Source organism: Lemur catta, chromosome 1 (assembly GCF_020740605.2).
Source record: "Lemur catta isolate mLemCat1 chromosome 1, mLemCat1.pri, whole genome shotgun sequence".
Taxonomy (NCBI): Eukaryota; Metazoa; Chordata; class Mammalia; order Primates; family Lemuridae; genus Lemur; species Lemur catta.
In genome coordinates, this window is record NC_059128.1 from 164,612,901 (window position 1) to 164,639,737 (window position 26,837).

The following is a 26,837-nucleotide window of genomic DNA, read 5'->3' on the forward strand; positions in this document are numbered from 1 at the left end:
ACAGTAATAGCTGAGATCTGAAGCATTATCTTAAGATGGCTGTAGGCCGGGTGCAGTGGCTCGTGCCTGTAATCCTAGCACTCTGGGAGGCTGAGGCGGGAGGATCGCTCAAGGTCAGGAGTTCAAGACCAGCCTGAGCAAGAGCGAGACCCCGTCTCTACTAAAAATAGAAAGAAATGATTGGACAGCTAAAAAATAGATATATAGAAAAAATTAGCCAGGCATGGTGGCTCATGACTGTAGTCCCAGCTACTCGGGAGGCTGAGGCAGGAGGATCACTTGAGCCCAGGAGTTTGAGGTTGCTGTGAGCTAGGCTGACGCCATGGCACTCTAGCCTGGGCAGCAGAGCCAGACTCTGTCTCATTAAAAAAAAAAAAAAAAAGATGGCTGTAATGGGGCATCTTACTCCATTTCAGTTTGTGCTTTTTTTTCCTGCTAGAAATACTAGAGAACATATGAGATGGAATTATTTAGTATACATGTTAATTATAATTGTTTACTCAAGTAAAGGCCTTTTGATTTGACGTTTGGTCATTTCATAAATGTGCTGACCTAAACTTGTGATCCCTAGGAGGAAATGTAGCAATTTAGCATGACATTCTTTAGTCTTTTAGAAAGCTCTGAGGTATTGATCATCTTTGTAGAAATTATTTCCTTTTTTTTGTTTGTTTGTTTGTTTTTTGTTTTGAGGCAAAGTTGCTCTGTTGCCTGGGCTAGAGTGTAGTGATATCATCAGAGCTCACTGTAACCTCAAACTCCCTGGACTCAAGCAATCCTCCTGGCTTTATTTAGCCTTCTGAGTAGCTAGGACTACAGGTGCACCCTCCATGCCTAGCTAATTCTTTTTTTCTTCTTCTTTTGGTAGAGACAGGCTTTTGCTATGTTGCTGAGGCTGGTCTGGATCTCCTGGCCTCAAGCAGTCCTCCTGAGTTAGATTCCCAAAGTGCTAAGATCACAGGTGTGACCCACTGTACCTGGCCTCCATTTATTTATTTACTTAAAACAAATAGCCTGGTGAAGTTGGAATAGCAGCAGGACTCTAAATACTAAATATATCTGCCACTCTGTTGTTTGATGTTCAGCCCTCTATAAAAGAAAAACTCAAATGATAGCCAAACTAGAAATAATTAGGCTGTCACTCATCATACTTTTTTTGAACATTGTTTTTTAAAAATGTGAAGTGTAAATTAAAAGTTTTGATTGGATTGTAAATTTCAGGAATTTATCCTGGTTATTGTGTTTTGAAGTTAAAAAAAGGTGAAGCATTTCTGAAGAACCATTAGTCCAATAAAATTTTATTCTCTGCCTGAGGGCAAGATCAAAATTCAGGTCCTGGATTTTCTCTCATCTGAAATCAGAGGTTTTTTCATTTGTAGTATAAATAAATTAGCCTTTTAATGCTGTGATTTTATTCATACATGTTATATATGAGATTATATATATATATATCTTTGTGTGCTGTCATTTCTCTAGATTTTGTTTGGCCATCTATTTTAGTGTTTCCCTGGAGGAGTGTTTGTTTTCCTTACTTTCACATGGATTTCTGCATCAGCAGGGACAGAAATACTAGTTGCTTCAAGCTTTCTTTGGGAGTCATATCTTACTTGCTCTGTTGAGTGTCAGTTCTACATTCCCTTGGAGCAGGCAAAAACGGTTCATGGCACAAGTGCCAGAAATAGCTTGCAAGTCACTTTGTAATGGCATGCAAACCAAATCTTTGTCTTTTTCTTAATGCTTGTCAGGGCTACTATCTACTGAGCGTTAACATCTGGGTTCTGAAACTAGTGTCTGATCTCAGATGGGAAATTCCAACTTCCTTCTCCATCCCATAGAAAGAAGATGTGGTCTTTGCAGAGTAGTCTTTAAGGTCTGCCAGCCCCCTGCCCTAGAAGTTGGTAGTTCAGTTATATCTTGATAAATACCCCTAATTCATGTGAGGGACCGAGAGAAATTAGTTCCTTCTGATTTATTCTGTTAGAAGAAAAATAAGGGGAGATTGGCTTTTATATATATTAGAGTGATGGGGATGGATGAGAGAGACATTTTACTCCTAGGAAAAACCATCAGGACTTGGACAATGACTAGATACAGGGAATGAAGGGGAACGTTGAGTCAGAAATAACTAAGATGTCAAGCCGGCATAGGTGGGTGAGTGGAAGTGACACTGTGGTTGGAGGAGTGAGCTGATTTGGGCACTGGCCGAAGAGAGTATGTAGAAGAAGGTCAGGCTGTCATCGTGTGAGTCTCATGGGACTGTGTATGAAGAGAGGTTTTAAATTGAACACCAGGGTTCAGAGTGACCTCTTGAGGGCAGAAACCCTCAAGTTGTCCCTCATTCAGCTTCAACAGAGTCTGGGACATTTCCTACTGTTAATGGAGTGAAAATAGTGGCTACCTCCCTCTAACTCAGTGTTTCTCATCTAGGGGTGATTTTGCCTCGCCAAGGGGCACTTGGCAGTCAGTGTCTCAAGACATTTTTGGGTCATCACAACTGTGGGGATGCTACTGGCATTCAGTGGATAGAGACCTGGGATGCTGGTAAACATTCTGTAATAAGTAAGATAATACCACTCCTCCCCAAATAATTATCTGGACCCAAATGTCAGTGGTGCCAAGATTGAGAAACACTGTTCTAACCAAAGGCAAGAAAGTTAACTCTGGCCTTGGTTTCCTCACTTATAAAGAAATGATGATGACTCTACCTCAGGTTTGTTAGGATTAGATAGGCCAGGGTATGTACAAGTGCCTGGCATGAAAGAGAGCTCAGCAAATGCTGATTTCCCTTACCTTAGTTGATGAACAGATTTACAGAAATTACTTTTGGTCACTGATGTTTTAATTTCTAATTTCAAAGCTTCACATTTTTCTGAGAGATGGGTGGGATGCCTAGGAAACCTATAGTAGCTTTTATAATCTTAATGCTTTCCTCATAGTTTTATCAAATTATGATTTTGATTCTACTTTGGTTTAGGCTTGTAGTATTTCATGATTTACTGTTTATTTACCAGGAGACAAAACTGCTGGAAGCTTGATTAAAAGTTTTAGCTACTTATTGATGAAATTAAACCCTTTCTGTAAATACATTTTAAGTATAATCTAAGTATTGCTCTCAAAACTTTTATAATTTGAAAGCAATTTTACTATTCTTTGAAATTAAGACTGAACTGTTCTGAATTATTTTTAGAAAATGCCTATAGTGTCTATAGTGCCCTTTTCCTTTTCATCCATATACAGAATTCCATGTAAACATCTCCCTCTCAGTGTTTAACGTCTACTTGCATGTACATAGTTGTGTGTCATTCCCAGTTTTAGGTAGACACTGGAAAGTCTTTGCTGCTAATCTCTTTCCCTTTTATATAAAAAGTTTACTTTTTACTTAAATTTTCCCATCAATAGGGTGAAGTTAACATAAGTAATGGTGCTTGAGTTTAGTAAACTATTTATTAGACTCTTCCTAATCTATATTTTATTAATTGCAGGTGGAATTTAGAAATAATATTGTGCCTGTTTTTCTCTTTTTTCCCTTTTTTTGGAGTTTTTAGAGACAAGGTCTTGCTCTGTCACCCAGGCTGGAGTGGAGTGGTGCAATCATAGCTTGCTGTAATCTCAAACACCTGGTCTCAAGTGATACTCTTGAGTAGCTAGAACTACAGGTGCGCACAACCACACCCAGCTAATTTTTTTATTTTTATTTTTGTAGAGATGGCTGGTTCGTTAAATAGTTGGTTTGGAACATTAGCTTTTGAGGGAGACCACTTAAAATGGAAAATAAGTAGTAAAGTACATTTTGTGGCAGCAAAGAAATTCTTATTCATCTTAAACCTATGGAATTCAATGCTTTTGATGATACTAAATTGTATCTGACTGTAAACTGCTTTTAAAGGCTTACATGGCTTCCCATTGTACTTGTAGCCATTTAGGTCAGTAAGCACAGAGTGTGCAGGATTCCACAATGATGTCTTTGGTTTCATAACGGTTTGGTTTGCCATAGCCTGTAAAATAAGCTCACCAATTAACCGCTTTATGAAATGAACATCGTTAGTTGTACACAGATACTAGAAGGTATGAAGGAATCTACCATTTGTTACTACAATTGAATACTGGCCTAGTAGCATAGATTCCAGGGAAAGCGATATCTCTAACAGGACCACAGTCTTGAGATTACAGCAAGCTATGATTGTACCACTCCACTCCAGCCTGGGTGACAGAGCAAGACCTTGTCTCTAAAAACTCCAAAAAAAGGGAAAAAAGAGAAAAACAGGCACAATATTATTTCTAAGTTCCACCTGCAATTAATAAAATATAGATTAGGAAGAGTCTAATAAATAGTTTACTAAACTCAAGCACCATTACTTATGTTAACTTCACCCTATTGATGGGAAAATTTAAGTAAAAAGTAAACTTTTTATATAAAAGGGAAAGAGATTAGCAGCAAAGACTTTCCAGTGTCTACCTAAAACTGGGAATGACACACAACTATGTACATGCAAGTAGACGTTAAACACTGAGAGGGAGATGTTTACATGGAATTCTGTATATGGATGAAAAGGAAAAGGGCACTATAGACACTATAGGCATTTTCTAAAAATAATTCAGAACAGTTCAGTCTTAATTTCAAAGAATAGTAAAATTGCTTTCAAATTATAAAAGTTTTGAGAGCAATACCTTCTCCAAAGGTGAGAAACCTGGTTGTCATCCACAATATAGGGACTGACTTATTCAATCATACACACACGTGAAAGTAGTTTTAGAATTACTAACCCATTCCCCTGTGAGAAACACATATTTATTATTTATATTTCCTTTTAAAATTTTTTTAATAGATTTAGGGTGTACAAGTTGAATTCCATTGCGTGTATATATTGTATAGTGGTGAAGTCTGGACTTTTGATGTACCCATCAACCAAATAGTGGAGAAACACATTTTTAAACTAGAATACAGTATTTGTCTTTAGCTTTACAGTACACAGGAAAATTCTGTTTTCTAAAGTTTTTTGGCTTGGTTCTTTTCTACCTACTTCTCTGTAGTTACATTATTCATTTGTAATAAAAGTAGGTTCATTTGTTACTGTTTGTGTGCTATTTTAGGTTCCTCCCACATCTTGTTTGATTTTAATTATTTTCTTTAATCTTTTGAAGTAATTGATGACCATATTACGCCTCCATTTATCTGGAATGAAGATCTGTTCTTAAAAGGACTAGAGTTGCTTAAAGTTAGGTATAGCTGTAATTGCTTTGCCTGATAGCAGTTAAGTTGAAAGGAGCTGTGCTTTGGCAGTCATTTTCTTGGGCTTGCTTACCTGGTTCCTTAGTTACAGCTCTCATTTCTGTATCTTCTACACTTGGGAATTTGTATTGAAATCAGCCCCCTGACTAAATCTTGTTTGTTTTGGATGTGTACTTTTAGACCCAGCGTCACCTATAGGCTGAATACTAATTCTCTTATTCTTGTGGTAACTCATGAATTAAATTATTTTGTAGACCTGTAGGCAGTTTTTTACAGTTCTTTTTTGAGATACAATTCACTTACCATAAAATTCACCATTTTAAAATGTACAGTTCAGGAGTTTTATGTATATTCACAAAGTTTGTATATTGATCTAATTCCAGAACGTTTTTGTTACTTCAAAAAGAAACCCCTTACCCATTAGCAGTCCCTTCCCCTTCTTCCCTGTCCCCAGCCCCTGACAACCACTAATCCATTTGCCTGTTCTGGGCATTTCATATAAATGGAATCATTCAATATGTGACCTTTTGTGTCTTGCTTCATTCACTTAACCATAATGTTTTTAAGACTCATCCATAATTATAGCATGTGTTAGTAGTACTTCATTTCTTTTATGGCAGAATAATATTCCATTGTATGAATACACCATATTTTGTTTATCCACTTCTCAGTTGATGGACACTTGAGTTGTTTCTACTTTTTGGCAACTATAAATAATAATACTACTGTGAACGTTCATGTACAGGTTTTCTGTGTGAACATGTTTTCAGTTCTTTTGGGTATATACTTAGAAGTACTCAGTCATACGGTAATTCTGTGTTTAATTTATTAATTACTATAGCGGTTGTATCTTTTCATTCCCACCAGTAATGTATGAAGATTCCACTTAATTTCTCTGCATCTTCTCTAATAGTTTTCTGTTTTTTTCTTTTTTAAAAATTGCCATCCTAGGGGGTATGAAGTGGTTTCACATTGTAGTTTTGATTTTCATTTGCTAGATGACTACTGATGTCAAACATGTTTTCATGTGCTTATTGTCTATATGTATATCTTTGGAGAAATGTGAAATCCTTTGACCATTTAGTAATTTGTTATCTGTTTTTTTTTTTTTTTTGGAGACAGAGTCTCACTGTGTTGCCTGGGCTAGAGTGCCATGGCATCAGCCTAGCTCACAGCAACCTGAAATTCCTGGGCTTGAGCGATCCTCCTGCCTCAGCCTCCCAAGTAGCTGGAACTACAGGCACGCGCCACCATGCCTGGCTAATTTTTCTATATATTTTTAGCTGTCCATATAATTTCTTTCTATTTTTAGTAGAGACGGGGTCTCGCTCTTGCTCAGGCTGGTCTTGAACTCCTGAGCTCAAACGATCCTTGGCCTCCCAGAGTGCTAGGATTATAGGTGTGAGCCACCGCACCTGGCCTGTTATCTGCTTTTTTATTGTTGAGTTGTAGGAGTCTGATGCATGTGTGTGTGTGCGCGCGCTCTCTCTCTCTCTGGTGCGTGCGCGCGCACACACACGTTTTGTTTTTGAGACACAGTCTCTGTTGCCCCAGGTAAAGTGTAGTGTCACCATCATGGTTCACTGCAACCTCAAACTTCTGGGCTCAATCAATCCTCTTGCCTCAGCCTCCCAAGTAGCTGGGACTGCAGGAATGTGCCACATGCCCAGCTAATTTTTTTCTATTTTTGGTAGAGATAGTCTTGTTCTTGCTCAGGCTGGTCTAGAACTCCTGACCTCAAGGGATCCTCCCACTTTGGCTTCCCATAGTGCTAGGATTATAGGTGTGAGCCACCACGCCCGGCCTGTTCTTAGATCTTAAGTCTAGTCTCACCATACTAAAATTAGTCCTCTGAACTTGATTTACTTGGAAATTTTTGGATTATCTGATTAATTAAAATATAGTGTAATAAGAGGGCTTTTAGAGTTAAACATTGGTTCAGTTCCTTGTTATACCACTTACTAGTTTTGTTAGTTTCTTTTTATCTTGGGAAAATTACTTCTTTAATCTTTAATTTCTTCATATGTAAAATAGGAAAAATAATAATGCCCGCTTTAAAGGGTTTTCTGAGGGTTATATGAAGTAATAGATATAAAGCACTCAGCATCAGCACTGGCACTCACAGCTTAAATTGTAAACCTGCTCTCTACCTCCTCTTCCTTTTCTAACTATTATACTTCCTCCAGCTGCTACTGTGGTAACAACTGTAAACTACTGGTAATGCTAAATAGGAATTTTAGAGTTTTTTTAAACTCAAAGCTTCAAAATAATATAAATAGCACATTTCTTGCATATCATAGTTCATCTTTTTAAATGAAAGTGCCCTGTGAAAGTTTCATAGCTAGACATATTTATTCTTTAGAATTTAAGGCTAAAGCCATATAGTTTTATAAGCAAAAATTCATTCAAATTACTGAATTACTTTTGGCCATTTTGTGTTCAATAGTACCATTTTGGGGTGTCCTTGATTTATAGGTTAATGAAAGGATTAGAGGTTGAAGCAAGGAATTAAATACAGATACTGATCAAGTGATATAAACTATATGTTATACAAGTAGTTGTTTAGGAATGAGTAACTTGCTAGACTAAGATTTTTTTTTTTTTTTTTTTTGAGACAGAGTCTCACTCTGTTACCCAGGCTAGAGTGCTGTGGCGTCAGCCTAGCTGACAGCAACCTCAAACTCCTGGGCTCAAGCAATCCTTCTGCCTCAGCCTCCCGAGTAGCTGGGATTACAAGCATGTGCCACCATGCCCGGCTAATTTTTTCTATATATTTTTAGTTGTCCAGCTAATTTCTTTCTATTTTTTTAGTAGAGACGGAGTCTCGCTCTTGCTCAGGCTGGTCTCAAACTCCTAACCTTGAGCCATCCTCCGATGCACCTTGGCCTCCCAGAGTGCTAGGATTACAGGTGTGAGCCACCGTGCCTGGCCTTAGACTAAGATTTTGATTGCCCTTCTCTTTTACCTTCCCCATAGCATACTTTGAGTGTGAGAATATGAGGAACATGAATTTCAATAGAAAGAAGCCCAATTACTCAAGAACAAGTATGAGAACTATCCATATATTTTGCATTTGTTATAATACAGAGCAAATAGAACATTTAGCACTTAAGTGAAAGCAGTTGGATCACTGAATCTTCTTTGACTCTTAGTTACTTTGGATAACAGATGGCCACCCCACCCAAGCCACATCGTAGTATAGACCAGGAAAGAAAAGGTTTAAATATGAACTTACTGAGATTAATTCATTCTTAGTTATAGGGATAAACAGTTTTTGTTTAGGGACATAGTGTTAGTTGAAACAGTTAAAGTTTAGTTGGTTAGCTTGGTTTTTCATTTATCCTTTTGTTTACCAGTTACTGAGTGCCAACTATGTGCCAGGCATGGTCAGTGCTGGTTTGTGTGACCTGAAGTTCTTGTAGCTATTGAGTTTACAGTGTAGTCAAGGGAAGAAGGCATGTTTGGAGGAGCTGTGATAGCTAAGTGGGGGACTAGGGGGTAGAGTAATCCGTTCAGGGTTGCTGAGAGACATCACAGTAAAGCTCATAGAAGCAATGAGGCCTGAAAGCTTAGTAAGGTACAGGATGTGCAGGCTGGACCTGGTCCTTCTTTCCTGCATAAATGTGCTGTAGGCATTTCAGACATGGGGACTAGGTAGTAGATCTCCTCCACATAAACCACTTAGAGTAGTGTGGTTTTGGGCTTTATATTTAGCCATTTCTTTTTAGCCTAAGGCATTCAGAGTCAGTCTAAATCCAGTTGTCACTAAATATGTGAAGGGCAGCATTATTGGGACATGTAGAGCAAAATTTGTGACAAATAGTCAAATGTTAATATTTAAGTATTGCTAATAAATAGGATTCTTATGGTCTTCTATTAGGTAACATTCCTTTTAGAGATACGGATTGCGAGTGTTTAAAATGAGGTGGGATCTATCGTTTCTTTCTTTGGGGGATGGACTTACAATATGATGGTTTGTTTAGTAGACTTAAAGCTTAAATTTATATTTTTTTTCTTTTTACTTTTTAAAACCATTGTGTATTACTGCAGTATGAGTTTCTTTTGCTTTGGGAGGGAAACAGCTGGTGTCAGTGCAGGCAGAATTCAGTTGCCTAATGAATGAAGTGTAGGATTGTCTGAATCTCTAATGTCTTAGATTTCCCTGTAACTTGACTCTTCCTTCAGTTCTCTTTATCTCTTTATTATCCAAAAACCACAAAAGTGGTGTTTTCTTGCCTGCCTTTTTTTTTTTTTTTTTTTTTTGAGACAGAGTGTCACTTTGTTGCCCTGGCTAGAATGAGTGCCGTGATGTCAACCTAGCTCACAGCAACCTCAAACTCCTGGGCTCAAGCGATCCTCCTGCCTCAGCCTCCCGAGTAGCTGGGACTACAGGCATGCGCCACTATGCCCGGCTAATTTTTTCTATATAGATGTTTAGCTGTCCGAATCATTTCTTTCTATTTTTTTTAGTAGAGACGGGGTCTCACTCTTGCTCAGGCTGGTCTCGAACTCCTGACCTCGAGCGATCCACCCGCCTCGGCCTCCCGGAGTGCTAGGATTACAGGTGTGAGCCACTGCGCCCGGCCTTGCCTGCCTTTCTTATTCATTTTGGGGTTTGGTTTTTCTTAATTGGCTATTGTTAGTCAGTTTGTACTGACTGAATTAATTTCCCTGATTGTGTCCTTGAAGCAGCTAAGGTCATTGGTTAGCAGAAATAAAGTCCATGCAGTCCCTCACTTATGATGATAGTTTGACTTAATGATGGTACAAAAGTGATATGTGTTTAGTAGAAACCGAACTTGGAATACCCATACAAGTATTTTGGTTTTCACTTTTGATACAGTATTCAATGAATTACTTGAGATATTAATACTGTATTATAAAATAGGCTTTGTGCTAGATTATTTTGCCCAACTGTAGGCTAATGTAAGTAAGTGTTCTGAGTACATTTAAGGTAGTCTAGGTTAAACTATGATGTTTAGTAGGTTAGGTATATTAAATGCATATTCGACTTATAGTATTTTCAACTTATAATGAATTTATTGGAACATTACCCCATGATAAGTCAAGGAGCATCAGTATGCAGTAGTGTATTCTACAAAAATAAACTTTATTGAGTAAAGGGCATTTTTTTTAAAAACAGCAGATTAATAATGTGAACGCCTATGGATTTGTTTGCTTGTTTTATGTAAGTAAGGCTTTAGTTTTAGTTGGATTACAGATGGTTTACAATTGTATTTAACAGACGGCAGTTGGGAATAAATGCCAGAGTCTATTTCTAAATCTTGTGAAAGGGTACTAAGCTGTAACGCTTCTGGTTTTATTTTAAATTTTAATTTAATTTTAGTTTTCTGAGACAAGGTCTCATGCTCTTTTGCCTGGGCTAGAGTACAGTGGTGTCATCGTAGCTCACTGCAAACCCCTGGGCACAAGTGATCCTCCTGCCTCAGTCCCCCAAGTATCTGGGACTACAGGCATGCACCACCACACCTGGTTAATTTTTTATTTTTTTATAGAGAAAGAGTCTTACTGTGTTGCCCAGGGCTAGCCTAAGTGATCCTCCTGCCTTGGCCTCCCAAAGTGCTAGGATTATAGGTGTGAGCTACTGTCGCCGGCCTTATTTGGACATTTAAGAAAACTGCTAAAATTTGGGATCAAATAGATGAAAATTGTTTTCCCTTGCAAAAATACTTGTCTAAAAAGTATTTTACTGTGGTAAGGACATTTAGCATGAGATATACCCTTTTAGAAAATTTCAAATTGCATATTGTTGACTACAGATACAATATTGTACAGTAGCTCTCTAGAGCTTATTCATCTTGCTTGACTGAAACTTAATGCCCCTTGATTAGTAACTCCCTGTTCTTTCCCCTCCTTCCCCCCAGCCTCTGGTATATTTGTCTTTTTGTGCTAGCTTATTTCACTTAGCATGATGTCCTCAACGTGTCATCTATGTTGTGATATTTTGCAAAATTTTCTTTTTTTAAAGGCTGAATAGTATCTCATTGTATGTATTTTTTTAATCCATTCACCCGTTGATAGACATTTAGGCTGTTTCCACATCTATCACTGTCACTTTATGAATAGTGTTACAGTAAACATCAGAGTGTTAATATCTCCTTGAGATTCTGATTTCAATTCTTTTGAATAAATAACCAAAAGTGGGATTGCTGGAAATATGGTATATTTGTTTTTAATTTTTTGAGAAACTTCCATACTTTTTTCCATAGTGGCTGCACCATTTTGCAGTGCTCTCCAAGATACATTGTTAAGTAAAAAAGAAAGTCTTTGTAGGTTATGTTACCTTGAGACAAAGAAGGGTAAATAAGAAAATACACATATATCTGCTCATTTTTGCAAAAGGAAACACAGGAAGGATAAACTAGAGACTGAGATTGGTTACATAAAGAGGTTGGTGCAGAGAGATTGAAAGGATGGAATGGACATGATGCTTCTCTGATTTTACCTGTTTTGAATAGTTTTGACTATTGGAACTAAGGTAATGTTTCATATACTCAAAATCAACAAGAATGAGAGAGAGGAGGGGAAAAAAATCCCAGATGGAATAATAGGCTCTTGACAAAAAGAACTATAAACAAACATCAAACTAAAGACAGAAAGAACTGTACACAAATACTGTATTCTAGTTAGTAGAATTTTTCCACAGAGGTATGGTTAGAAGTCTGAAACTACTTTGTAGTCTAGGATAGTAAGTAAATGTAATGGTGATAATGAAAATCAGGTTTTTTTTTACTGTTAGAGAAGGGAGTTACAAATAAGAAAAAGGAAAAGGCTGGAATGAACACCTGAGCAGTTAGATTGGAATTGGCAGGTTTGGTATGAACTCACGGTTTTTAACTTATATACAGATAGGTTTAAAAGTAAATGTAGATGTGTGTGTACATGTATATATTAATATATTCCTTAACTCTATTTTGAAGGCCTGGAAGCCATAACAGTTCTGAATGCTATTTGTCAGTAAAAGGAACCAAGCCTCCTTGGAGAAATGGTTAATTCCAGTGCTTGGGCAGGGAAAATATGATAAAAAGACAGTCTTAGAGCATCTTATTGTGCCAGAAAATAAGGAAGTGCTAAAAAATTGATGAGTAGATGTCAAAAGGACATAGGAGTCAGCCTATTCAAGACTCCGCAATAGGCCACAACTGGGACAATTTGAGCAACAAAATGATAGTAATGGATTATAACCCTTAGAATGAAGCAGGACATCTGTGATATAAACTGTGTGTGTCCACACAAATGGGAATTAAGGAATTCTTATGGTAGGATTCCACTTAATAAATGAAGACAGAAAGATGGGATCAGAAAAGTCACTGTTTTGGTAACCACCATTGGTAATAATTGTTCCAGGCAAGAGTGATGTAGTGAGCAAAAGTATGATAAAGTAGTATATAATCTCAAAGTATTTCCCCACAAGATATTTATTACTTACAAAGCGAAAAATAGTAACTGGATAGTAGGAAAATCTCACAGGCACTACTTGAGTCAAATGACCAAAATTTAGTGGGACAAACAATGTTCTGTTAGTCTGCTGCCATGTCAGAATCCTGAAGACTGAGTGGTTTAAATGGAAATTTATTTTCTCACAGTTGTGGAGGCAGGAAGTCCAAAATCAAAATGCTCACAAGGTTAGTTTCTGGTGAGACATCTCTCAGCCTGGAGACTATTGGTTTCTTGCTGCGTCATCACATGACATTTCCTCACATGACCTTTCCTCTGTATGCTTGTACTTTTGGTGTCCTTTCCTTTTCTTATGAAGACTCCAGTCCTATTGGATTAGGAACCCACCTATATGACTTTAACCTTAATTCCTTAAATGCTCTATCTCCAAATAAATATGGTCCCATTGGAGGTTAGGGTTTCAGCATAGTCTTGGGGCTTGGGGTGGGGAGCAATTCAGTCCATAACAGACATCATAATGCCTCTTGATATGATGTATTAGGAAGGATACATTACTTCTGTGGTGTTTTCCCTTTCCCCCAAATGCCTCACTTGAATCTAATGAGGAAAATCAGAAAAACTCTAATTGTACTTTGTAAAATAGGGATATTCTACAAAATAACCTGCTTGTCCTCTTCAAAAGTATGAAGGTCATAAGAGACAAAATGACTGAAGAACTGTTTTAGATTTAAGGAAGCAAGAGACAAAACAAGTACAATTAAATGTGGTCCTGAATTAATTTTTTAAAATAGTTTATTTGTTTAAATCAGGGTCCAAAAAAAGCCCCCACACTGTAATTGGTTGATATCTCTCTTAAATATCTCTTAATCTAAAAGTGTTCCTCTTTTCTTTTCCTTAAAGTTTATTTGTTGACAAAGTGAGGTTGATTGTGCTGTAGAATTCCCCACAGCCTGGATTTTGCTGAATGTGGTTTTTAAAAATTGTTAAATATGCCCCTCTATCTCTCCTGTATTTCCTATAAATTTGTGGATAGGTCTAGAGCGCTGGCTGAAGATGTATCACGTAGGGAGGTTTAAAAAGAAGACCTGTCCCTGGGACCCACCTATCCCTGAGACCCACCATTCCTGTGGATTCTGATTTAATTGGCCTGGATTACTGATTGTAGATATTTTAAAAATCTCCCCTGTTGTTTTTTAACGTGTAGCCAGGGTTGAGAAGCATAGCTTTAGACCTAGTTACCACTGGTCTGGAGACTTGATCTGTTTCAGTGTTAATTTTTTTTGTAAAGAATACCTCACAACATCTGTATTCTATGTGAACACCCCACCCCCAGCTGATTCTGAAACCCACCAAAGTTTTAGAATCACCACATTCCATCTTGCCATTTAGATAGATGATAATAGTGAATTTTTGTGTTGGTGACGTTGGCAGATTACAATCAATAGAAACACTAGCAATTTGCAAATTATAGGAGGTAAAATGGATGTTTCAGAATATTCTGTGTGGTCCTAGACAGGTTAGTTCAATTCGGACTCTTCACTTTGTATTTAAAGTGGAGTTAAACCTACTTCTTGAGTAATGCAGTATTTCATAAGAACACATTTATAGTGTCTTTACCTTCCCTTGCCAACGTTTCTTCATTAGTAGGGCTGAACAGTGATTCCAAGCTGATGAGACCTGCCTACTCTGAGACACTTGCCAATCTCTTTTGCTCCTTGCCAGCAGTCTTATCTTTGAAGAGCTTCATTAGGGACAGATTGACTTTTCCTGCTTGCATGATTGCCATGTTGCCAATAAAATACAGTATCTTGTGATTGGAAATCTTAATCTTAGCACTTTCAGAGGTGAAAATATGTGGACTTGCCTGGGCCTTGTAGAAGATATACTTAATTCATAGATGATCAGATAAATTCTTTTTATGATTAATTTTATCATCTTTTTTGTACTTTCAGTGAAAAATACTTAAAAGGCACAAGTATGCCTTAGGACAACACAGTGCTCTTCTGTTGTTGTGTAATTGTCCATTAAAGTAGAAAATCCTAGTATTTTTTTCCCTAATTGTCGTTTTGATGCTAGATGTTATTAAGAACTTTGCAGAGGATACCAATATGACAAAAACCAGGTCACACCTTTGTGAAGATATAGTGTGGGGGTGAGGCAGATGCATAAATGTTATGCCATAGTGTTACCTTAGGGCAAGGGAAGCAGTATTTGAGTATCTGCCATATGCTAGAGACTGTGATAACACATTTTTATAAATGGTATTTTAGTTCTTGTTGAAATTAAAATAGGTGTTATTGCAATTTTCCACTGAGGAAAAAGATCAAGAGAAGTTGAGTAACTTGTTCCCAGTCACAGAGCTGGCAAAACATAGAACTGGGATTATAAATTGGAATCTAGTCAAGTCTGACTTTGTCTAGAACAGTGGTTCTCAAAGTGTGGTCTCTGGACTAGCAGCATCAATATCACCTAAGAACTTGTTAGAAATGCATATTCTGAGACCTATCATAGACGTGCTGATTCAGAAACTCTGAGGATGGGGCCTAATAACCTGTCTTTTAAAAAGCCCTCCATGTGATTTTGATCCTTACTAGTAAGTTTTGAGAGCCACTGTACTGGAAAGTTTCGATTTTTCTTCCTTCTTAAAGTTATAAAATGCTTTAAATACTAGTTTTTTGTTGAAGCCAAACATATAATACATAAATGAAAAGCTGTTGTATTTGAAGTTGGAGTGAGGCCTGGGCCCTTGTCCTGTCTTCTCAGCTCTGAAGATGATGTTTGGTTTGATACCTGCTGTTATTATACCACACGGGTGAGCATAGTTTAGTGTGGATATAAGTGGGCTTACATAGCATTACAGAAAAATACTGGCTCCCTTGTTCTCAACCAAAAGATCAGTACAGAAACTTGAGTCATTTGGATATCTCCTGAACCAAAATTCACTACCTTCTCATGATAGTGTCATGGGCCGTTTTACAAATACAGCTTGCAGATAGGTGCCCAAAAAGTGCAGATTCTACCTGGATTGTGTTTTATGCATGTAAGCTCTGTTTCAGGAATTACAGCCACATCTAGGTGGAATTATTTAGTGTCACTGACTTTTGGCTTTAATCAACAAGTAATTGCTTCTTAAATTGAGTAGGTAGGTCTGCTTGACTTCTGTAAGTCGTTGTGAACCTGTACTTCTGGGTTTGGAACTACTGTCTCAGTATTGTCTGTTGGAAATGCTGTCACTTGTTTTTTGTTTTGTTTTTTCTTCTGCTCATATATGCTTTTTTCACATTTGTATGATGGAATTGCGTGGTTTGACCTATAGAGTTCCCAAGGTAACCCTGCCTTCCTATGCCATAACTGTTAATTAAACAACTGTGGAGAAGTGCCTGGTTCTTTCAAGTTAAATACTTAGCATACTGAATTTTCTTGGGCATTATATGTCTTTCTAATTCCCTACACATAAATCTTGGAAAAATTTTATTGCCAAGAGTTAACCTGAAAAAAATTTTAATAACCTCTACTTAATACTCCTGAACTTTGCAGAGATGAAGTCTTTTCAGTTTTTCCCCATGGCTTGACTTGGACTACTTTTGCTAACTTGTTTGTTAAAGTCAGATTTCTATCTGAATGAAATTACTATTTTTTTTTTTTTTTTTAAAAAGAAAGCTAAATTGTCCTCAGGAATATTTTTATAAACCTATGGCGGCAGCTAAGCTCATTTTAGAAGGCATTTACCTTTTAAAAGTGAAATATTCTAATGTTTGAGTTTGGTCTAACTTAGCCTTTTATCAACTTTTGCTACACATTAGACTTGCCTTGGGGGGGCTTTTAAAAATAGATGTTTTGGCTCCACCCCAGACCTAATGATTTTTTTTTATTTTTTATTTTTTTTACTTCAGCATATTACAGGGGTATAAATGTTTAGGTTACATATATTGCCTTTGCCCCACCCGAGTCAGAGCTTCAAGTGTGTCCATCCCCCAGATGGTGTGTACCACACCCATTAGGTGTGTATATGCCCATCCCCTCCTCCACCCCTCCCATTTGCCCAATACCCGATGAATGTTACTACTATATGTACACTTAAGTATTGATCAGTTAATACCAATTTGATGGTGAGTACATGTGGTGCTTATTTTTACATTCTTGTGGTACTTCACTTAGTAGAATGGACTCCAGCTCTATCCAGGATAATACAAGAGGTGCTAGATCACCATTGTTTTTTGTGGCTGAGTAGAACTCCATGGTGTACATATACCACATTTTATTAATCCACTCATGTATTGATGGGCACTTGGGTTGTTTCCACATCTTTGCAATTGTGAATTGTGCTGCTATAAACATTCTAGTGCATATGTCTTTTTTCTAGAATGGCATCTACACAGACCTAATGATTTATGCTCTTTGGGAATGGTGCCTTTACACTTGGATTAAAACAAAAGAAAACAAGACCCCTGTCTTACAAGTCTGCTTTTGTTGCTTTAACGGAATTACTATAGACTCTGTGGCTAAGCAAGACATTTATTTCTCAAAGTTCTGGAGGCTGGGGAATCCAGAATCAAGGTGCTGCTGATCTGATTCTTGGTGAGGGTTCTATTCCTGGTTATATCCTCACTTGTGGGTGGGGCAGGGAAGCAAGCTCTCTGTTGTTTCTCTTTACAAGGGCATTAATCTCATGAGAATGTCACCCTCATGACCTAATTACCTCCCAGAAATCCCATCGCCAAACACCATTCATTACGATGGAGGTTAGGGATTCAACATGAATTTTGGGAGACAAATCCAGTCCATAGCAACCCTCATGTAATTATGATCTTTGTCAGGACTGGAAGCTGATGTATAATAGTGCTTATACTCAAAATATGAATGAATCATCTGGGAATCTTGGTAAATTGCACAGTCGGGCTCAGTAGGTCTCTGGGGTCTGATGCCTATAGGACCCATATTTAACTGAATTATTTATTCATCCTAAAGATCAGGAAGTTGCTGCAGTTTTTAAGTATGTGAGTTTTGGTATGGCTCTGCTGTTATTCACCTGTGTGAATAAGAAGGGTAGAGGCTGTGGACTATATGGTTGTGTGTGTATGATCTGTTAGTAAATGCAAGTGTTTATTGGTTGCATGAGTTAAGTAATCCAAAGTGTAAGTCTTATAAATGCCATTATTTGAAACAAGTGTAAAGCAACTATGAAGAGATTAAGGTACAGTTAAACTGAGGATGTTTTTATGGGCAAGTAGGAGATAAGCAAATAATACCTAGTGTGTTAAAGCTGGGAGCATAGACAGCTTATATAACGACATATGAAAGACATAAAATCTTAAGGTGGTTTACTTGCAACTAAACTTGATCTTATCTTTTGTAATTCTCAAAATTGAGACATTACTAAAATGTTCGAAGACTTTTTAAGGTGAAAAATTGTTGTTTAACCAGAAAAGAGTAAATATTTGCATAATAGCATAATAACAATATGTAATAGTTGCCAAACTATTTTCCATAGCAGTTGCACCTTTTAACAGTTCCACCAGCAGTGTTGTAAGGGTTACAGTTTCTTTGTGTTCTCTCCAACACTTGTTAATGGTATCTTTTTAATTTTAGCCATCCTAGTAGATATAAAGTGGTATCTCATTGTAGTTTTGATTTGCATTTCCCTGATAACTACTGATGTTGAACATCTTCTTATGTGCTTATTGCTCGTTTGTATATTTTCTTTGGAGAAATGTGTATTCTGATGTTTTGCTCATTTTCAAATTGGTTTATTCATCCTTTTATGATTGAATTAGATACAGGTCCTTTATTAGATGTATGAATTAAAAATATTTTCTCCCAGTCTGTGGATTGTCTTTTCATTTTCTTGATGGTGTCCTTTGCAGCACTTAAGTTTTTAATTTTGATAATGTCCAATCTATTTTCTTATTTTGTTTCTAGTGCTTTTGGTGTCATATCTTGGAAACCATAGTCAAAAAGATTTAAGCCTGTGTATTCTCCTATGGGTTTTAGAGTTTTGGCTCTCAAATCTAGATCTTTAATCCATTCTGAGTTAATTTTTGTATATGGTATAAAGGAGGGGTGTAACTTTATTCTTTTTTACATGCATATTCAGTTGTCCCAGCACCATTTGCTTAGAAGACTCTTCCAATATTGTTTACTATGGTGAAAAGCATTACTGTTTAACATGTAAGATAAGCCAGAAATGTAGTGTCATTCTCAATACCTGTATCTAGTTCATTATCATGTCCTGTCATTTTTACCTCTATTTCTGTCATTACCACACCCTACCACCCTGGTACAAGCTTGATTTATCTCATTTAGACTTATGTAATAGTGTCCAAACTAGTATATTCTCATCACTCTTACCCTCTACTCTTTTTATTTTCCAGCTTGCGCCATTCCCCTTTTTTCCTCCTTTAACCACTATTTAAGGTCTTCCATTTGCTCTTAGAATGAAGACAAAAATTTCATAATATGACCCACAGGGCCCTGCAGGATCCCTGTCTATTTCTTTAGCCTATTTTTGCCTTGTGTGTCCTTGATTTCTTCAATCAAGACCCTTCTCAGATGAACATTTTCATATGCTTTTACCACAGCTACCAGTATGTCTGCATCCTGCCCATGTTACGCTGCCTTCCTACCTGTAACTGTGGGTGAATTTTCCATTCCCTTATTTAAGGCTAGCCTTTCTAAGAATATACCAGATTTCATCTCCTCTCATGTAATCAAGGGCATTGCTTTATTAATTGTCCTATCTCTCTTCTGCATTATCAGTTTTTCCTTTGTCAGATCATTCTAATGAACATAAATTCTGCTATTCCATCCTTCTTGAAAAAAGACAACTCTTTTTGAAAAAAATTATTTGGGAAAAGTGCTTCTTCCAAAAGGGCAGCTGGAAAATAGAGACCTCTGCAATAATTACCTGTTTCTACTTAAAGTGAAAGAATAGGTGGGCTCCAAGGAATTGGAGCAGATGGACAAATCAGGAGCATCTCAGTTATTTTCAGGAGGTAGAGCAACAAAAGGTAAAGCTAAATTTCTGATCAAGGAGTTCTTGTAACGTAAGGATTGCCACCTTCTCCCTTTTAGTGCAAAGGTGGGCCTGTTATTGCAAATTATTTATTCTACTAAAGTAAACACCCTAGAGCATAGTTTTGAATAATGTTTGTCTACCTGCAAAGTTCAGGGGTGGCATAAGGCAAATACCTACAAAAACAAACGTAAAAACCTGACAACCAAACCTCTCAAATGAGGACAAAGGATTTTCAAAAAGTACCTGGACTGGAAAGGCTAGGAGATCATAAAACATTAGATACAACTGTATATTCAAGCCCTAGTTTGTGTTAATATATGGGATAAACAGATTGTTTTGGCCTCTATGGCTAACCTGCATTTCTATATTTATATAGATAAAGCTAGCACTGCTGTATATTAATAACTACTAATATATGGCTTTGTCCTTTAAGGTCTGTCTGCCATACTAGGCTGAAACCACTAAACCAGGTTTTTCCACTAAGGCATCTATGCAAAAATGAGAAGCTTATCATACACACTCACACTTACACATACCAAGTCTGTGAGTCCTTCATAATAAAATTCCAACTCTGCATTTATTTTATTGCTACTGTATCTTTTTTATGTGTTCTTTCACAATTTTCCTGTCATGTGAAACACAGTAAAAATCTCAACACATTTGCACCTGGTTCTGGTTACCCAGTAGTATTACTTGTGTGCAATAAAATGAGACCAGAACCACTGAACAAATGCACATGGTGGGGGTTACACCGTCTGAGTAGAAAACAGATATGAAAACACAGATGTGCACATTTCACCAGAAATCTCAAGGAGCTACTCCTTAAGTCTGCAATAGAAGGCTACTTGCCAGATCAGAGCTCTTCACCCACCACCCCAATTCTTGGACCCCAAAGCAGGGCTAATGCTTTTACTTTTGTACCTGGGTCCTCAGAATGAGTATGGAAAGTTCATAAACTCTACCCAGTAACTGTGTGAATCTGGTTGAAAACAGATGATGCAACAAACCTACACTAACTGACAGTTAAATTAATGTTACAAGGGAACTGTCTTTAAGATTTATTTTTTAACTTTTTTAAACTGAGAAAACAGCATATTTCTTGGGGAAAGGTAAGGGATTGAGAAGACAGGGCCTGGGTAAAAATTATTATGACTGCATGTGAAATTGATTACGCCTGCCTAGGAGAGAAGCAGGCACTGCCATATCACCACAGAGGACAGGTACTGTTGGAGGCTTGGCAGACCAGTTCACATGCAGAGTTGCTATATATCCAAGTCATGAAAATCTTCCAGCTCATTATGAATCAAGCTTGGTCTTCACAGACTGTCAAGTCATCATCTGACATAGCATAAGCAACATCTCACTCAAGGGCCTCTTTCGTTTGTTGTCAAAAGAGTTGCTATTGTCTTTCCTCAGTGAGCTCCCAAAATTGGTTCCTTCTTTGAGCCTGGTACCTGCTTGATGATCCCACCTTTTGTCCCTATGGCTTCTTTGTACCACCATCAGGGTAAGCAGGCTTGTAGAAACAGTTCCCTCCAAATGGACAGCTTCCATGTTCTTCATCAGAATACCTACACACCTTGTTGATCTTTGTCTTTGTCTCCTTGTGTTTCTGAATCAGTTTCTGCTGCTTTCTGCTCTGCTCAGTACTCAGTTGGAATGACAAAGTTAAATGTGGTCTGGCATTCTCGGAAAGACTTTATGGTCTTGCACTCCAGTTGCTTGGTACTCCTCCGCTTGTGAACGTACTTGAGACAGATGTGATCACAGTTGGAGAGCATCTCAAAGCAGCCCTTTGTATACAGAGTTATCATCAAGTCCCTTCAGTGTTTTAACCTCTATTAAATGAAATGATTTCACTTCCCCCTCTTGATATTTTCAGCTCTTTTGGGCCTATGGAATGCTCCTGAAGGGTTTTATATAAAGTGTGTTCAAATGTAGACCCTATCTACGTACCAACTAGCAAAGGATTACTTGAAAATTATTGTATGAGTAAGGCTCTTATACTGTATATTGAGTACTAGAGTTAGTGATTTCCAATATATTAATGATAGAAAAGTGTATTTTGATAGAAAAATTACTGTAAACTAACTTTGCTCACCTTGATTAGTAATTTAGTTCTGTATTTACCTATGTCAGCTAATTATACTATTGAGTATGTACACATAAATATTAAATAGTTTTGGGAAGAAAAATAGCTATAATTTGAGCTCTTATTACTGGCAGGCCACATGCTATATTAATGGATTTGATCCTCAAACAACTCTGTTTAGGCTCTTACTATCCTCATTTTATATATGAAGAAACTAAGATTCAGGAATCTTAGAAATAAGATTCTGTTGATCTTGTTTTCACTGCCGGCAGCATAAGCATACTTGATCCTTCTTAATTTTGCTTTGCAATCTTACAAGATAAAATAACCATGTCAACTGGTTTAGTTCTCATTGTTTAAAGATTTAAGTCATTTTTTGGGGGGGCAATCTCGAATATTTAACATAGAAATGGTTGAATGAGGTCTTTTTCCTGCCCTCGTTTGTTTTGTAGAGTTGAAATAAGGACATTTCAGTGGCTGTAAAACAGGCATATGACTTTAATGAAATTTTCAATATTTTCTCTAAGGCTTTACATTTCTTAATTATGTAAAAATATTATGCTATAAAATAATTTCAAGTCTTTTATTGTAGGAAAGAAAGGCAGTCTGTCTCCAATTTCCTGAAAATTTTTGGTCACTAATATCTCTTCATTAAAAATGGAAAAATATGGCTGGGCGCGGTGGCTCACGCCTGTAATCCTAGCACTCTGGGAGGCCGAGGCGGGCGGATTGCTTGAGGTCAGGAGTTCGAGACCAGCCTGAGCAAGAGCGAGACCCCGTCTCTACTAAAAATAGAAACAAATTAGCTGGCCAACTAAAATACATATATAGAAAAAAAAAAAAATTAGCCGGGCATGGTGACGCATGCCTGTAGTCCCAGCTACTCGGGAGGCTGAGGCAGTAGGATCGCTTAAGCCCAGGAGTTTGAGGTTGCTGTGAGCTAGGCTGACGCCACGGCACTCACTCTAGCCAGGGCAACAAAGTGACACTCTGTCTCAAAAAAAAAAAATAAATAAAAAAAAATAAAAATGGAAAAATACTACTGCTCTTTGCTTTAAAGTATTTAAACATTCAGTAGTACCTTTTGAATAAACAAGATTAGAAAACATACATTGGTTCTAGAAACTGGGAGAATATTTTTGTTCCTCTGTAATTTACCATTTTTTGGAGTAAATGGAAAGATTATGTATACAAGCCTCTATAATGATGTTGTAATAGTAATAGAATTTTCTTCGTCGATCTCATTTGTTGTCTTAAAGAAGTGTGGCTTCAGAAATTTTAGGGAAACATTTTATCCTAAGATATTGATTATCTAAGGTTGAAAACATTTTACCTGAGAGCTTAAAACCTTCTATCTTGGCAGTAAGATGATCATTTTAGTTTCAGTATTAGTTTAATCAAGTGGATGTGTGACATTTGAGGTGTTTTCTTCTCTAAAGTTTTAGTAGTGGGGAACTTTTGTCTCCCTTTCTATTTACTCAAAGCTTTTTGTCTATAAAAAAGTCTCAGCTTAGGGCCCAAGACAAATCTGGATTGGGTATTTATTTCTAGAATTGTATTAGACACTTTTCTGTAAATATTTACTTATTAAGCTGCAGCAAGTAGGTACCATGGTTACTGCCATTTCTGTGACTTAACTCGGCTTGTTCATAGCCGCTTCACTAACCTGTGCATCCTGTGCTTGTCTGGTCTCTTTTACTTCTTGTTTTTCTCCAAGTTTGGAAATAGCTCTTTAAGTCTGACTTGCTATCATGGTGCTTTGGAAGGGTAGCCAGTTGTTGACCAAGGAGAGTGGTTAAAATGGAGAAAGCTAAGCTGTGTCTTGCCTCTCGTGCTAAACATAATAACTTTAGAGGATTATGATTATTTGTAATCATCAGGATTTGCTAGACAGGACATCTGTTTTACTTTTAATTCTTATGTTGGTGGAGAAATAGCATCTTTTTTATTCAATGTGAGAATTTTGAGTTCTAGCTGGTGCTGGTACCTTAATTTTTGAAATGTACTTTCTGGAAAAATAGCATGTGGTTAGTATAAAATTGTCATTCTTATTAGGACTAGATACTCATTAGTCTGAAAATATTTTTCTAACTGGAAAATAAAGTGCTGTGAACTTTTGGACTTTCATTTATTCTAGACTGCATTAGAGTTGTTTGGTATAGTCAAATATTTTCCCTGTGGTTTTATTTTCTAGGTTGCACGTTTTCAAAAAATACCTAATGGTGAAAATGAGACAATGATTCCTGTATTGACATCAAAAAAAGCAAGTGAATTACCAGTCAGTGAAGTTACAAGCATTCTCCAAGTAAGTCGTTGGTGGGGAGGAAGGAAATAGTATAAAATCAGACACTTAGACTCTATGAGTCAGTGCTGTCCAGTAGAATTTTCTTCAGTGATAGAAATGTTTTGTTCTGTTCAACATAGTAGCCACAAGTTAAACATGACAGTTGTTGAGCTTGAAATGTGGTTAAACCTGACTGAATTAAACATGACTGTATGACTTGAAATGTGACTAGTGTGATGGAGGAACTGAATTTAATTTAATTTAAATTTACTTAAATAGCTTCATGTGGCTAGTGGCTACCTGATTGCACAGTGCAGATTAGCATTGCCAGGAACTATTAGTGCTGTGGAAGGATTAGTTGGATTAGGAAAATAATCATTTAATTATTAACAATGGAGTTTATCTTTTTATAAGGGTTTTCTAAGGTAAAGTAAGCTAAGTGTAAGTTCAGAACCGCAAATAAACTTCAATTGCTTATGTAGTTTAATCTCTTCCTAGTTATAAAAAGCACAATCTATTGACATGACAAAAAGAATATTTTTTATTTTTCTTTCAGACAGTAACATATTTTAATGTTAAATTAAAAACATTGGTATCCTTGTGAGAGTTATTTTTGAGGGAGTTGTATTTATACTCTTTTAAAACCACTTATTTTTAATATGTCTAAGTTTTGAAAAGCTCCATTATTAAACTCTATTATAAAACTTTTGGCCAGGGAAACTAATTATTTTGGGGATGCAGAAAATTTGGGAATGCAGATAATTTCATTCTTTAATGATAGTTACAATAATAACTCATTACAATAATAACTCATTAGAGACGGTAACTGAATCATCCATAGGTGGTGTTCATAGAACATAAAATGTCCCAAGAGCAAGTTCATCTTAACTTCATTACTTTGAGTAATTTAGGAAGCACATATTTTTGGCCTGAAATGATTATACAATCCAAGAACAAACAGTGACACCAACCTCAGGGTTTTGTTTGATAGACTCAAAGAACAAGAAAGGTGTTCATGGCCCATTGAATGTTCCTGTGGAGAAAATAATTTTAGAAAGCAGCTAAATAACAATGAAAGAAAAAAGTTAATTAAAATGTACTGATATATTTCTGTAAGTCTTGTGGCTGTATTATTCCTTTTCCTGCCTAGTTTGTTGAACTTTACCTTGTTCCTTACATTTTAAAAACTCAGTATTATTGAGGTATAATTTATGTAAAATACAGTGCCCCTTTTTTAAGTGTACAATTTGCATTTTGACAAATGAGACTACCACCACCACAATTAAGATACAGAACATTTTTGTCACTCCAAAAAGCTTCCCATGTCTCTTTGCAATTAATCCCCCTCAATGTATCACCCCAGGCTTAAGGCAACCACTAATAAGGCTTCTGTCATCATAGAGTAGTTTTGATTGTTGTGTAACTTCCTATAAATGTGATCAGACACATGCACTTTTTTGTGTTCTTTTTTCTTTTGTTCTGTGTGAGCATTTTCATTAACTTTTCTGTGTAAAATCTAATAGGCTGATCTCCAGAATGGTCTAAACAAAAGTGAAGTTAGTCATAGGAGAGCTTTCCATGGCTGGAATGAGTTTGATATCAGTGAAGATGAGCCACTATGGAAGAAGTATATTTCTCAGGTGAGATACTTTTATTTCCTCCTCTGCTGTGTAATTTACATGGACTTTTGTTACGTAGTTATTTACTTTTGTGAGGTTATTTATGGAGAAAGGAAATTATTTTTTAGATATTTTTTATCTAAACGTTTTCATTTTAGGGCTTACTGTTAGGTTGAAATTTCTGTAATTTTTAGTATGTAAATCTTCCTACATTTAAATTTAAATATATCTTGTTAAGGTCATACTATTGACAGTAGTTTTCCTTTACAGATAGAGAACTTGAAAGTAAGCTCTCAATAGATAGTTGTTATTTATAATTATATTTTATTACCATCCTAATCTTTTAGGAAAGACTTATTCTAGGATTTTTTTCTTGATAACAATTATGTTAGTGTAAAAATTACAAGATACTATGGCCAGTTTTCAACAAGTAGGGTGGTTTTGCTAAGCAGATAAATTTTGCTAAAAATTTCTTTTTTGTAAAGAAAGTTTCTGTGCCTTCTAACCTGCAGGTTCTTTTTTTTTTTTAAAAAAAGATTCATGAAAAGAAAAAAACAAAAAAGATCTATGTTTAATTTCTAAAGGGCCTTACCTGTGGATAAACCCAAATTTACCAACTTTAACTTTGCAAATGAGTTTAAGTAGCAAAACTGAATTTTAGAGATTAAAAGAACCTCATATGTGTCTCGTTTTTATGGAATACTTTTTATATGCATATGTGTATTGTCACATTTACCACATTTCCACGTTACCTAAAACTTCATGAAAAATTGACGTAGTTTACTCTGGATTTACAAACTATAATGATTTGTACGTCACCAGGCAGTATGACTTAATGTTTTATTTTCTTGATCCTGTTATCAAAGCTAGAGTACTTGCTCCCTGGGATTTCTGTGAGAATTAAATTAACAGTGCCTGTAATGTAGTTAAGCACAAGCGATAGTTAACAGTAAATATTGCTAATCATAAAGCACCAGGTGACTCTTTACTCCTGTCTGGAGAAAACTGAATTTGTTGTTCTGCAAACATCTGTTGGCTGCCATCTATCAAGTGATGTGCTTATTACCGTGGCACAGCTTTTTTAGGGGAAAATAAAGACAACCATGGGCCTCGCCCTCAAAACGTGATGTTAATTTAACAGCTAACATTTTAAGAGGGTGTTATGGTTTACATAGTACTTT

The 26,837-nt window shown here is 36.6% G+C and overlaps 1 protein-coding gene across 5 annotated transcripts in view; it reads left to right on the plus strand.

The window, feature by feature from the left end:
* Positions 1-26,837, plus strand: part of ATP2C1 (ATPase secretory pathway Ca2+ transporting 1) — a 138,316-nt gene that overhangs the window by 34,757 nt on the left and 76,722 nt on the right. For all 5 annotated transcript variants that reach the window (XM_045538588.1, XM_045538583.1, XM_045538566.1 and 2 more), the window contains 2 exons: positions 23,948-24,058; positions 25,561-25,677. In XM_045538588.1, coding sequence (XP_045394544.1) covers positions 23,948-24,058; positions 25,561-25,677 — 228 coding nt within the window. The remainder of the gene's footprint in view (positions 1-23,947; positions 24,059-25,560; positions 25,678-26,837) is intronic.